The sequence below is a fragment of the Pan paniscus genome, chromosome 18, assembly GCF_029289425.2.
Source record: "Pan paniscus chromosome 18, NHGRI_mPanPan1-v2.0_pri, whole genome shotgun sequence".
Taxonomy (NCBI): domain Eukaryota; kingdom Metazoa; phylum Chordata; class Mammalia; order Primates; family Hominidae; genus Pan; species Pan paniscus.
The window spans coordinates 97,164,485-97,177,500 of NC_073267.2; the positions used below are offsets into that span (position 1 = coordinate 97,164,485).

At 49.4% G+C, this 13,016-nt stretch overlaps 1 protein-coding gene across 3 annotated transcripts in view; it reads right to left on the minus strand.

Annotated features, from left to right (window-relative positions):
* Positions 1 to 669: 669 nt before the first annotated feature.
* The window catches only part of ZCCHC14 (zinc finger CCHC-type containing 14), an 86,692-nt gene continuing 74,345 nt past the window's right edge, over positions 670 to 13,016 (minus strand). Inside the window, exons 8-14 of one of the 3 annotated variants that reach the window (XR_008621293.2) lie at positions 11,975 to 12,257; positions 9,795 to 9,886; positions 8,933 to 9,060; positions 7,492 to 7,632; positions 5,954 to 7,414; positions 2,120 to 4,774; positions 670 to 1,434 (exon numbers count right to left, since the gene is read on the minus strand). Coding sequence is in view for 2 of the 3 variants with exons in the window: in XM_008974305.4 (XP_008972553.2) it covers positions 5,859 to 7,414; positions 7,492 to 7,632; positions 8,933 to 9,060; positions 9,795 to 9,886; positions 11,975 to 12,257 (2,200 nt within the window). In the remaining variant the exon portion in view is untranslated. Of the gene's footprint in view, positions 7,415 to 7,491; positions 7,633 to 8,932; positions 9,061 to 9,794; positions 9,887 to 11,974; positions 12,258 to 13,016 lie in introns of all 3 variants that reach the window. The other 2 variants (XM_003820837.6, XM_008974305.4) reach the window with 2 other exon arrangements.

Below are 13,016 nucleotides of genomic sequence, written 5' to 3' on the forward strand. Positions count from 1 at the left end.
GTGTCACCCACCTCCGCAGCAGGCCTGCTCCCTCCCTGGGAAAGAGCTACTTCAGGGTAGGGCCACATTCCCAAGGTATCTGAGATCCATTCATGCCAACTTTCATTTTCATGGAAACTCGTGCTGGAACATCTTTAACCCCAAATCAGGAATTTACATCTTTGTTATTAGCAGGGACACTTAAAAAAAAAAAAAAAAAAAAAAAAAAACTTGGCCAGGTGTGGTGGCTCACGCCTGTAATCCCAGCACTTTGGGAGGCTGAGGCAGGAGGATCACCTGAGCTCCGAAGTTCTAGACCAGCCTGCCCAACATGGAGAAGCCCAAGTCTTTACTAAAAAATACAAAATTAGCCGGGCGTGGTGGCGCATGCCTGTAATCCCAGCTACTCGGGAGGCTGAGGCAGGAGAATCGCTTGAACCAGGGAGGTTGGTGTGAGCTGAGATCGTGTCACCGCATTCCAGCCTGGGCAACAAGAGCGAAACTCCATCTGGAAAAAAAAAAAAACACAAAACTTGGCAACTTGATAGAGAATCAACAGATTTAAAATCAGGTATCCCTTTTGTAAATCTGAGAGGCTAGAAAGGATGGAACCCCTAGTTTGGAGATTCAGACTGATTTGAAAAGGTGTGTGCTTCATATTCTGAGACAAAGACCTAGTGAAATAAAACAGCCTTTTTTAAAATTTTTATTTTCAGTACATTAAATTTACTCATAAAAACATTCTAAAAATGTACAATTTGTCCTTTTTAACAAAGTATAATAAAACATAAAAACCCCAAAAACAGAATACTTGACATTTACAATTCAAAATCAAATTAGCGGAATATTAAATATTTACAAAACTATATCTTTTAAAAATATTTATAAAGTTACATGCAATTTTGTAGAATTGACAAAAGAATGGCTCAAAAATGGGAGAATTTTCCTTCATTCCTAAAAAGAAAATATGTCCAATAGAAGCTGTGAAGGTATCGAGTACACAAGGTGTCCAGTTTCAGTACCAAAGCCTTCTCTTTGTGCACGTAAGACTCATACATGTGATGAGGGCTTGTTACAACGCACGTGAGGCCGCGGTGGATGGCCACTGCCCCCTTCCTTGGTGAACAGTGGAGCAATGTTAACCTTTGGCCTCAACCAGCACAGTATATGGTTTTCTAGAATATTGCGAGTGTTGAGTGTTGATTAAAGATGCTTTCATTCAGACCCTTGGGACTTTTCAACAAATTCGCCTCTTCAGAACCCATGGCTTTCAGTGCCACCTGACTCATTCTTTGGAAGTCACCTGCATGCTGGAAATGGCAGCCACCCCCGCTCAGGTCGCACAGAACTCTCCTCTGGGACAGCAGTCAAGTCAAGCAGGGAGACGGCTTTCCTCACAACCTTGAAGACCATCAGTCATCATGATGTACAACGAGCAAGGCATAAAATAAAACACTGGGAAGCAGGAAGAGTGACAAGAAAATGACAGGGAGCAAGGAGGGTGCAACCCAGTTCCCATCTGGCAAGTGCCTAAAGCCCCGCTCAGCCTCTGTTCAGATGGGAGGCGTTCCAGCTGGGTGATGCTTAGGCAAAGTCACTACCCCGCCCCACTACTGTGCCCCAAGACAGAGTCTGTGGTATAAACTAACTGTGCTGACTTTGGGCAATAAAGGACCTAGAATTCTAAGTACTGAATTAAAAATACGGAACCTACTAACACTACTATATTAACAAGCTGACTCCTGTAATCTTTTGGAGATGACAGATGATACTGGTTTTTAAAATACCCAATCACATATATGCATTCAAGAAAATATTTTGTCTTTATTTTTATTACAAGTGCGCTAGCTCCCATTTCCTCAGTGCTCTTTAGCAATGAGTTTTTATGTTAAACACTTCCAACTGTCAGTATTACCATGAAATCAACATTAGAAAATAAGGTAGAAAACTGAGTGTTTTGCTTAAAAAATAAAAAAGGATTAAATAGCTGTTGTATCCCAACATCACGTTCTGCTTCCATCTCTACATTCCACTTTCCCCATTCTTGGAGATTAAAAAAACAGGGTTAGAAACTTTAATATCTGACAGACTACAAAGGGCAAAGACGTGGCACGTGGCCCGTGGCCCGTGCCACACCTACCTGGTTGCCACAGCATTCTGAAACAGACCACAATTTCAGGAAAATGACTAAGGACTTGAAAGGGTCAGTATGTTCTGTGTTTTCACATGAGGAGTCTGATGACCGCAAAACGCTCTTCAGGCGCGCCGATCTTGGTTGCTTTTGGAGAGATGCATCCGAGCTCACTGCTGGCAAACTCTCAAGTCCAAGTGTGCGGCTCCCTCAGGAAAGAGGCCTCACGGATGGGTGGTTCCATTTTCTCTGCACTGTGTAGTTCCTACTTACAGCTGACGATTCTCGACTTCGGACGGCCTCCCCGGAGATGTCACACGCTGCCCATGCACGTTCAAGACGACTGGCAGCTCCGCAGAGGCCTTCGCTGCTGGGAACACAGCCGTGACAGTGTCGGAACTCATCTACCTCAACGCTGAATGGCAGGCTCCAAGTTGAAAAGTTTCTGTTTTAATGTTTTGCTGGATTTAAGGTTAACCTCTAATACTTATCAAAATAGTTACGTGGGTAACAACAGACGCTTTCATTCCCCTATACTGACCACTAAAACAAAAATTCCAATGTTTTGTCCTTTTGTTATGAGACGGTTTTCAACAATTTCAGTGTTGAAATAGGATTTTATTTAAAATATTTCTTTGTTTAAAAAACCAAAAAATTTAAAAGTTTGGCTTTCAGCACATATCCAGGCCACTGTAATGGCCTTCAGAAATATTAAAATCGTAAACATCAATGAACACTCTAAGTCTTCCTTAAACGTAATATGAGAAGGTCCAGTCTAGTACTCTTTAAGGCAAAGTTGTGTCAGTTCTCATTATTTTGACATTTTGTAGTGTTTACAATTTAAGAGATCAACGTAACATTCCCCTAAACAGCTGTTGTAATAAGCATCACCATTACTTCAACACTGTAATACTGTGTACCATGAGGAGAGGTCTGTTAATTCTGCATTGCATAGAAATAAAATTCAACTAAAATAAAACTAAAAAATTCTACTAAAAGCCTGTCATAAAAAAAAATGTAACAACTTTCTGCTTTAGTTTCTATGAAGTTAGGAACTGCTCTTCAAATTGAACGCTCACATCACAAGGCCTCATTCTAGGGTATTCTTCTGATTTACATCAATTTTTCATGAGGCTGATTGTCCCATTTTAAGAATAGTCTGAATATTATAATTTTTTTAAAAATAAATATCCAACTGCAAAATCCCAACTGCAAGATTTTACCAATCAGTATTTTAACATTGAAGACTTTAGCATTTTCGATGAGAGTATTATTTGAGCAGAAAATTCCCTTTAACCTTGAAGATTTAAGTCCGTAAATTTCAGACAAAAGGCTTTCATTTCCGTGGGTTGAAATTTAGAGATCTACAGTGAGGACTTTTATTACTACCTAACCAAAACCAGACTTGCACAGATCTCGCAGCTCTCGGGTGTGTGGCCTCTTCCAGAGTCCTACCACTTCCCACTGTTTTCCAAGTAATTTTTAACGGAATTAACTATCAATACACAGCCTAATACAAAAGAAGTTGACAGGAGAAAATTCCCAATCTTTTGCTGATAAATGACAGAACTGTATCATTATTGAAATGTCTGTCTCAGGTGTGAATCCGCTAGCGATAAGCCTCGGGGTTGGAGGTTCTTGGGGAGCCCGTGGGAGATACAGCAACTTGCAAACTCTGCTGAGGACGTGCAGCATCCTCACAGCCACTCACAGAGCCGCGCTGTCGCCGTCCCCCCTCGAGAGGTCATTTGTAGTGGAAGATAGGGCTCAAAGCCACTGACCGGCTGGGAAGAAAGATACTCTGAAAGCTTTGACGACTATGGATTCTCTGGGACTTGGACCCTTAGAAATTAAGTTGTTGCGAGTAAACTATTTCTATTTAATAATGTAGTTTAGATTTATTTGCAGAAAAAAATTAAAAACCTGAAACTGCTACAAGTGCTTGGAGGAGGGAAGGAAATACTAAAACCTCTGTTGCGTCCTAAGTCGAGTAGCCTCTGCTGGTGCTGACTCTTTCAATATGGATTATTGGAGTCTTTTGCACTGACTGTTCTCAGAGGAGTTTGGCTCCCAGAACCGCAGAGATTTACATCAGGGTACATTCTTCTGTAGTGCAATCCTTAAAAATCCCAGAGATTAGTGCTAATCACTTTAGGAACAGAACAAAACAAAGTCGACATTTTCCCTAGCCCAGGGGTGTCAGGAGTCCGGCGGGTGGAACTCCACTTGGAGAACTCCAAGCTCGGTTCTCGATTCAGACCACGTGTAGCTGCCCTGGAATTGACGTGTGAGCCTAGGAGGGCCAGTGATGGCAATGCTCTTCGGGAGACATGGCGTCTCTGCACTGCAACCAAAAGTGGAGGTGGCCGATCTCACCAGCCACAGAGATGCCCACTAGGCGAGTTCTGACACCAAGCTCCAATCTAGGGTTTTGGCAATAAATCGAGTTTGATGCACTTCTACGCTAGATTTTCTATCCAGTCTAGGAAAAGTAAAGCACCTTTGGATTAAAAAGATTAAGCTCAACAGCAACTAGACTTCTCAGTTTTGTATTTAATTTTCCTTATGTCTCCATGGCTTAATAACGTTCTGTTGCCAGAGAAAAATATCAATCTGTGGAGTCCAGACTTTCTGCTGGAGGGGCGTATTTCAACCTAAAAGTACCTAGAGAGAGGGGAAAAAAGAGGTCAAATTTGAATGACTGTAGAATCACCACCAACCACCAATCTGTCCAGTCATGTCCAGAGCCACTGGGCAAGATTCTGGTGCTGGAAATCTAGGCCACCCATCCTGACCGTTTCTACTCCCTTCCTGCCCCTGCAAAATGGGACCTAATTTTACAAGTTTATCAAATCTGACCGGGGTGAAATGACTCAGGAAAAGTTCACCATCTTTTTCTTTGGGAGCTTCCTCTGGGAGTCGGGCTCTGCACACGTCAGGCGGGCTGCTCTAACATGCGTCCTTTCACTGGGTGAGGGCAGGTGAGCGCTGGCGAGTGCCCCGTGCCTCTGGAGATGCAGCCAGCTTTATGAAGGGAGGCACAGGCCCACCCGGGCCCGCATGGCAGAGCGCCTGTCAACCCACCTTGCCTGCAGGCCTGCTGAGTCAGCAGGCGTGTTTCTAAAAGCTCTCCAGGTGACCGTGATGTACAGGCAGGTCTGAGAATCACAGATCTAGTGCAACCCTTAGAAGCAACTGGAAGTCTGCAGAGACCAAGTGACTTTGGCAAGGTGGCACCATGAGTTGTCAGAGTTGGGACCCACCTTCCCAGTCCCCAGTTTCCAAAACAGACAGCAAGAAGAACCCTATTACAACTACATCAGACATCCACTGGGATTTGACTAAAAGAGACAAAAAAATAGCGGAGATAAAACAGGAGGGAATGGAAGATGCAGCACGGCTGAGGGGTGACAGCCCCCCACACCCACAGCCGCGCCGGCAGGGAGGGGCAGAGGGGACAGCGAGCCCCACCCCAGAGGGTCCAGAATGACAATGCGCCACAGCCTGAGGGCCCCAGTGTTAAGCCAGGGGGCAGCACTGAATCCCTCACACGTGCCTCTCTGGGCTCGAATCAGGACACGGCAGCCCAGGGAGGCCCTGTCCACACTGGCTAAGCACCTTCTAGAACCAGAGGCTGTCTGAAATCATCATGGCCGTTTTAGACCCAACAGCAGCCCTTCTGGGGACCTCACGGCCTATCGTGAAGATTTCCACGCGCTTTCAAAGAGCATTCGAAAAATTATTTGCTTTACAAAGAAAGAAGTTTACTCTTCATAAAAACCAAGCATTTGTGTGCACTGGTCCTGCGGGAGCCTGGTGGGCGCGGCCATGGCGCGCGCTTACCTGGCCGGTTGAAGTCCATGGACGGCTGTTTGCAGTCCTGGGCGCGGTGACCAGTGGCCCCGCAGTTGTAACAAGATAGGTTCCCGCTCTTTTTGTGACTGGAACCATTGCTACTGCCCACCAGTCCTTGGGTCTGGTACACCCCTGCTGTCCCTGCCATGAAGTTCTGCATGGGTGGCACGGCAAACGTGGACTGCCCACTCAGGACAGGGTCTGGGGTCCCGCTGCTGCTGTAAGGGGCGTGCACGACGGGGAAGGTGGAGCCGCCGCCGTACTGCTGGGCGCTGACGTAGCCGCTGCTGCACATGGGACTGAAGGGCAAGAACGGGAAGGTGAACACGGACGGACCGGAGAACGGGTGCTGGAAGTAGTTGGCGTAGCTGACAGTCAGGCCACTCGAGCCGCAGCTGCCGCTGCAGCCACAGGACGTGCACACAATGCAGCCCGGCGGGGGTGGGGCGGGCTGCGGGGGTGCCGGGGGCTGCTGATGGTGGTGGTGGTGGTGGTGGTTCGGATTCGAGGCAGGAATGTTTCCTGTGGAGCCGCCACCGCCACTGCTGCTATAGAAACTGCTTTCAGGGACGGAGGACAGCGCCGGGCTGGAGCTGGGGGCTGGGCAGCTGGGCAACGTGGCCATGTTGGCAAAGGACGTGGAGGGGTGGCTGCTGGGAGAGGCAGTGTTGCTGTTTGCACAGAAGCCACCCTGCAGGGGGCCCACTGGCATACTGCTCATTGCAGAAAAGGCAACTTTGGTGTTGGCTGTGTACAGAGCAGTCCGGGGGTTTATTATTGCAGGGGGCACACTTATTTGCACATTATTAGGACAGGAAGTTTGCCCAGAAATGGCAGAATCAGCAGGAACAGATGACGACAGCAGCAGTTTGATGGGCGGACGGGCGGCGTGGAGGACTGTGCTGGGCGTCCCCGTGGCGGCCGTGCTGGTCTCCACGACCAGGGCCGGTTGCTGTGCTGTCTTCAGCACCCTGTCCAGCGTGGATGCATGCACGACTTTGGTCCGGGGACCAAAGGAGACTGTGGGTGACATGGAGCTGCTCTCCGAAAGCCCAGAGAGGACCTGCACAGGCTGGTGGGGTGCGGACGCGGGCAGCACGTCCATCATGGCGCTGCCAAAGCTCTTGTCCACTTTCATGCTGCTTCTTGGTCCAGATCCTTTATTCCTTTCTTCTAGAGACAAAAGTGAGTGCACAGAAGACGAGAGGAGCTTCATGTCCGCGCTCCCTCTTTCCGGCTTGTGCACGGAATTCAGCATGCGGATGGGTGCGATGTGTGAGGCTGCGCTCAGCATCTGCGGGGGCAGGGGGTGGTGGCCTGATGGATTGGAGCTGGCCTCATTCTGCACAGGGAGAACCTGGGCCGTGGGTCTGGCAGAACTGGAAGTGAAGTGATTCAGCAGCATCACCGGCTTCTCCTTGTCAGAGCTCTCCAAGTGAATCTCCACACCTAGAGAGGGAAACAGAGTGGTTAGTGCCATTCCACAGCTGGGCCAGGTCGAGCCAGAGCCGCGCACGTGCCCTTACGTCTGTCATTCTCCTCAGCGCTGTCGGAGCTCTCTTCCCGGGCCTGTACCCCCATGGGGCTGGAGGAGGAGCTGGAGTACTCCGAGGAACTGCCTTCCCGGGGCAGCTGGTGATGGGGCTGCTCCACTTCCACCCGCAGCTCTGCAGAAAAGGGACAGAGGAGCAGCCATCAGCTAGCGCCCCTGCAGGCTCAGCCCGCCCCATGCCCCTGCATCGCACTGTCGGCAGGTGCTCCTTCCAGGGAAACGCAGGGCTCTGAGAGTCAGAAAATGAACACGCCGGCCCAGGCCGCACGGTGATGGATGCAGCAGAGATTCAAATGGCAGCGCTGCTCAACACCCCCTCAGCCAGGGCCCTGCCGGCCCCCACCATCAACCCCAGAACAACGCCCTGTGAAGGGCACCCCCAGAGCACCCCCAGGAACTATCACAACACTACACCGCACCCCATCTCACGAGGCCGGCCGAGTCACGGAGATCTTTTCAGTCAAATCACCACTTCAAATCCATCCTGCCAGGTTTTTTTTTTCCCTCCTGAGCTACTGCTCCTCCGATTTCTATTGTGAAGAAAACCCGGCTCCTCTTGTGAGACAACGGAGCAAGCGCGCCAGGTGTCCCGCCCTTTCTGAGAGGGGAGGATGACAACCAAATCGCTGAGACTGAGGGTCCCCCAAAGCAGGAAGGTCCATGGAGAACCATGTCACTGATGGGTCAACATTAAAGGCACTGACTTAAACGTGGCCTCTGGGCACCAGTCCTGCTGGGGGGCGGGGGCGGGCAGGCTACTCCCATCTCATTTCTGCTCACCCCCACGCGCTCGCTCTCACTGTGGCAGTTTCTGGACCTGATCATTTTGCCCAAGCAACTTCAGGGAGGTGACTGCCCTCTAGCTCCTAAGCCAACTGTCCCTTCGATTTTCTTATGGCAGAGACGATAATAGTTAATGGAAAATGAGTATAAAGATTTAAAAATGTAAAAATCAAATAGGTGTGATTTGAAATCTAATGATCAAACAGAACACAAGGCCCTCTCTGTGTCTGCATAACCCACCTGCCCGGCACACCGGCCCTCTCTGTGTCTGCGTAACCCACCTGCCTGGCACACCGGCCCTCTCTGTGTACGAGTAACCCACCTGCCTGGCACACCAGCCCTCTCTGTGTACGAGTAACCCACCTGCCTGGCACACCAGCCCTCTCTGTGTACGAGTAACCCACCTGCCTGGCACACCAGCCCTCTCTGTGTACGAGTAACCCACCTGCCTGGCACACCAGCCCTCTCTGTGTACGAGTAACCCACCTGCCCGGCACACCGGCCCTCTGTGTGTCTGCGTAACCCACCTGCCCGGCACACTGGCCCTCTCTGTATATGAGTAACCCACCTGCCCGGCACACTGGCCCTCTCTGTGTATGAGTAACCCATCTGCCCGACACACCCTTGTTCACCTGCTGCATGGCTGCCCCGCCCCGACTGCACAGGCCCGACGTGGCTGGTGGGGGGCACTCGAGCCACACCACTGCTGGTGACCAGCGGCGGGGCCGAGGAGTTCAGGCACCGTCTCTCTGACTTCTCCCTGTGAAATAATCAAGCACAGGAATAAGTGAGCACTGCCTACTGGTGCTGCCTCACATGCGGCTTCAAGACGGGTCTACTCCACACCACAGGGCGGCTTTGATACAGGGCGACTTCGAGATGGGTCTACTCCACACCACAGGGAAATTCCCTCCAGAGCATTAAGGCAAGGAACTCATTCTGATTGGTCAAATTTACTATAAAGGTCCTTTCCTGTCAAACCTAAGACACATCTGTAGAACTTTAAAAGCATGACTAGGCCAGGCGCGGTGGCTCAGGCCTGTAATCCCAGCACGTTGGGAGGCCCAGGCGGGCAGATCACCTGAGGTCCAGAGTTTGAGATCAGCTTGGCCAATATGGTAAAACCCGGTCTCTTCTAAAAATACAAAAAATTAGCCAGGCATGGTGGCGGGTGCCTGTAATCCCAGCTACTTGGGAGACTGAGGCAGGAGAATCGCTTGAACCCGAGAGGCAGAGGTTGCAGTGAGCCGAGATTGCACCACTGCACTCTAGCCTGGGCACGACAGAGCGAGACTCCGTCTCAAAAAATAAATAAATAAAAATAATCCGTCTCAAAAAATAAATAAATAAAAATAAATAAAAGCATGGCTAAGGACTGGATAAGCAACAGAAACTAATCCAATCACTAGTATTTAGCACTGGAAGCCTCAGCACTCCATTCGGCACACGAGAAATGGAAATAAACACAGGTTTCAAAACCCACTTCACACTCACTTTTCCAGCTCCAGCTGGGTCTTGAGCTTCTTCTTTGCCCCCATGGTGAGAGACTCAAATTTATTCAGATCTTCTTCAGTAAGGCTCAAAAACTTTCACAGAAAAAACAAATTACAAAGTTACGGAGACATAAGTAGGACTCTGAGAACAAAGAACTTGGAGTTGAATTCAGTACATTTATTCTACCTCTGGGATATGCAAACAGATCCAGCTGAACTCAGCAATTACAGGCTGGGGAATCCTAGACCCTTTACTTGCTAAATGACTTGGTGTCAACGGTTCAACTCCGAGACGCAGTTCTAAGCAAGAGTGTCCTCGGCCCCTCCAGGGCACCTTCTGTGCAGGCTGTGTGGATGGGTGCACCACCTCACAGGCTGGCGGCTCTGCCAAAGGTGCCCACTTGCCCTCTGCTCTGTGAGTAAATACCAGCAGGTACATGCTTTGGGGCAGGTGACTAAAGAAAACGTCTTGCATAAGTCACAGTTTGAATCACCGTGGAGATGCAAGTTATGATAGCGTGCCACCCCCACCCTCCCCAGGACGGCCCCATCACAGTGCCATCCCTTCAGAACTCATCACCCTCTGCGGGATGGTCGTCTTTTTTTTCCTTTTTTTGAGACAAAAATCTCGCTCTTATTTTGTTTTTTCTGTTTTTTGTTTTTTGTTTTTTGAGACGGAGTTTCACTCCGTCACCTAGGCTGGAGTGCAGTGGTGCGATCTCGGCTCACTGCAACCTCCACCTCCCGGGTTCAAGCAATTCTCTGCCTCAGCCTCCCGAGTAGCTGGGATTACAGGCACCCACCACCACGCCCAGCTAATTTTTGTATTTTTAGTAGATACAGGGTTTCACCATCTTGGCCAGGCTGGTCTTGAACTCCTGACCTCAGATGATCCACCTGCCTCGGCCTCCCAAAGTGCTGGGATTACAAGCGTGAGCCACCGCACCTGGCCAGGGATGACAGCAACTTTGTCAGGTAGCAAGTGATGCAGAAAAGCAGATGCCATCCACGCTGAATGGTTCTGTGGCTACTCCATTGTGTAGGCTGGTGCTACGCAAACACACCAGCCTCTAATTTTCATGTTATTTCCTAACATGATTTGTGATTTAGGCCATCTCAATGCAAACTAAGAATAAAACATTTAAAACTAATTATGAACAAGGTTAGTAAAATCTCTGCTTTTTAAGATTCACAAATCCTTGGCCAGGCGCGGTGGCTCATGCCTGTAATCCCAGCACTTTGGGAGACCGAGGTGGGCAGATCATGAGTCAGGAGTTCGAGACTAGCCTGGCCAACATAGGGAAACCCTGATTCTACTAAAAATACAAAATATTAGCCAGGTGTGCTGGTGGGCACCTGTAATCCCAGCTATTCAGGAGGCTGAGGCAGGAGAATCGCTTGAACCCGGGAGGCAGAGGTTGCAGGGAGCCGAGATCTTACCATTGCACTCCAGCCCAGGTGGCAGTGCAAGACTCTCCATCTCAAAAAAAGAAAAAAACATTCACAAATCCTAAACAAAGGGTATTACAAATATACTTACAATTTGGATTTAACTATGTAGTAAAAGCTTGATTTCTAGGTTCAATTGTAGATTTTTCGAGAAATGAAATTTTTACATAGATAAAAGCCACCAAGCCGGTTTGCCCAGCAGAGGGAGTCCAGAGCTCAAATACCTTGTATGGGTTTAATCTAGTTTTATCATTGACATCAAGACTTAAGAAATTTCTGAATTTTTTTAACAGTGAAAAAATGTTCCTCATAAGAATTCTCTAGGTACGACTTGCTTGGAAGATGGAAAATGCACCCATTCCTCTAGATCTGGCCCGCCGCAGTGTCTGCGCCAGCTACGCCGAGAGATGTCTAAAAGGGGCACCGTGCCAGAGCTCAGGATTTCTGTCCACAGCAGGGCTCTGGGGACGGACTGTCCCTCTCGTCACGCAGAGCATCTAGTTTGTGAAGGTCTTGAAGCCCCTAGACAAGCTGTTTGTTTACAACATGTCCTGTTTGTGTCTGGCTGCAGCTGCAGGCGGCCTCTGCAAAGCCCACCGTCTCCCGTAAGAACAGGCGCCTCGGCCTCCCTACTTCCTCCACCTTGTGTTGGTTTGGAAACTCAATGCCCCCAGGGAGGTCTTGAGAAAACAATCTAGCAATTCTGTACGGCCAGCCAGAAAACCGACATACCTTCTCCATGGAGAGCTGCTTAAAGACGGGGTAATACTTGTGCAAACGCAGTTTCCTAAGCCAGTCTAGAATCCCATTCTGCTCCTGGGTCTGAGGGGTCTGCAGACTGGAAGGCATGAGGATGGCAGGTGATGTGTCCATCTGGGTCCGGTAGGCCAGGGCTGAGCCCGCGCTGCCCGCATGGGAGCAGTGAGGCAAGGGGGCGGCTGAGCCGGCCGGGTGCTGCCCGTGGTGCTGGGCTCCGCTCTGCGAGGACGGGATACCAGCCACTCCACACACAGGCCTGTGGGACAGGGGCAGGAGGGACACACAGAGACTGTGGCTTCCACAACCACAGACTCCACCACAGACCTCACTTCTAGGCCTTTCTGTGCCAGCCTCTGCCTCTTGGCCGGCCCTGTTGTCACAGGCCACCCTGAACTGCAAACACTGGTGTGCTATGACTGCCCTCCCTCCCCAACCACCTTTCTGCAGCTAAGATTTCTGTAATGCATGCCTGTGCACACGTGTGCATACAGGCGGCTGTGCATATACACACACATGCCTCTGCCTGTGCTTGGGAGTATGCGTCTACTTGTGTGTACATACGTGTATTATGTATGTGTACGTATCTGTCCCCACCAGACTTCTGCTTTAGCTGCCAAGTTTCTGTTACTTGTATTTTTTAAAAACATGCTACTCCGATAGGTATTTCTGTTACTTCTAAGTCACAGAATGACACTGATAAATCATACATCAAAATAGACTATTAAATCTTTAATGTTCAAATACAATTTTTTTAGAAAAGTAAAACGTAGAAGGCTAGAAGGTGTGAGCAGCACTCCACTCTGGCCTTGCTCCTTAACTGCAAAGTCACACCCGCTGACTGGGAGCTTACCCTACCCCGACACCAGGAGGATGCCAGTCTACTCCTCGAAACCTCGCGCCCAGACAACACCTCCACGAGACTCCCTATGGGGGTGCGTGTGCACTGGTCTGTGACAGCCCACCTCACTGTCAGCAAAGATGGGAGCCTCTGTGTTGCCGGCATACGACTGCAGCT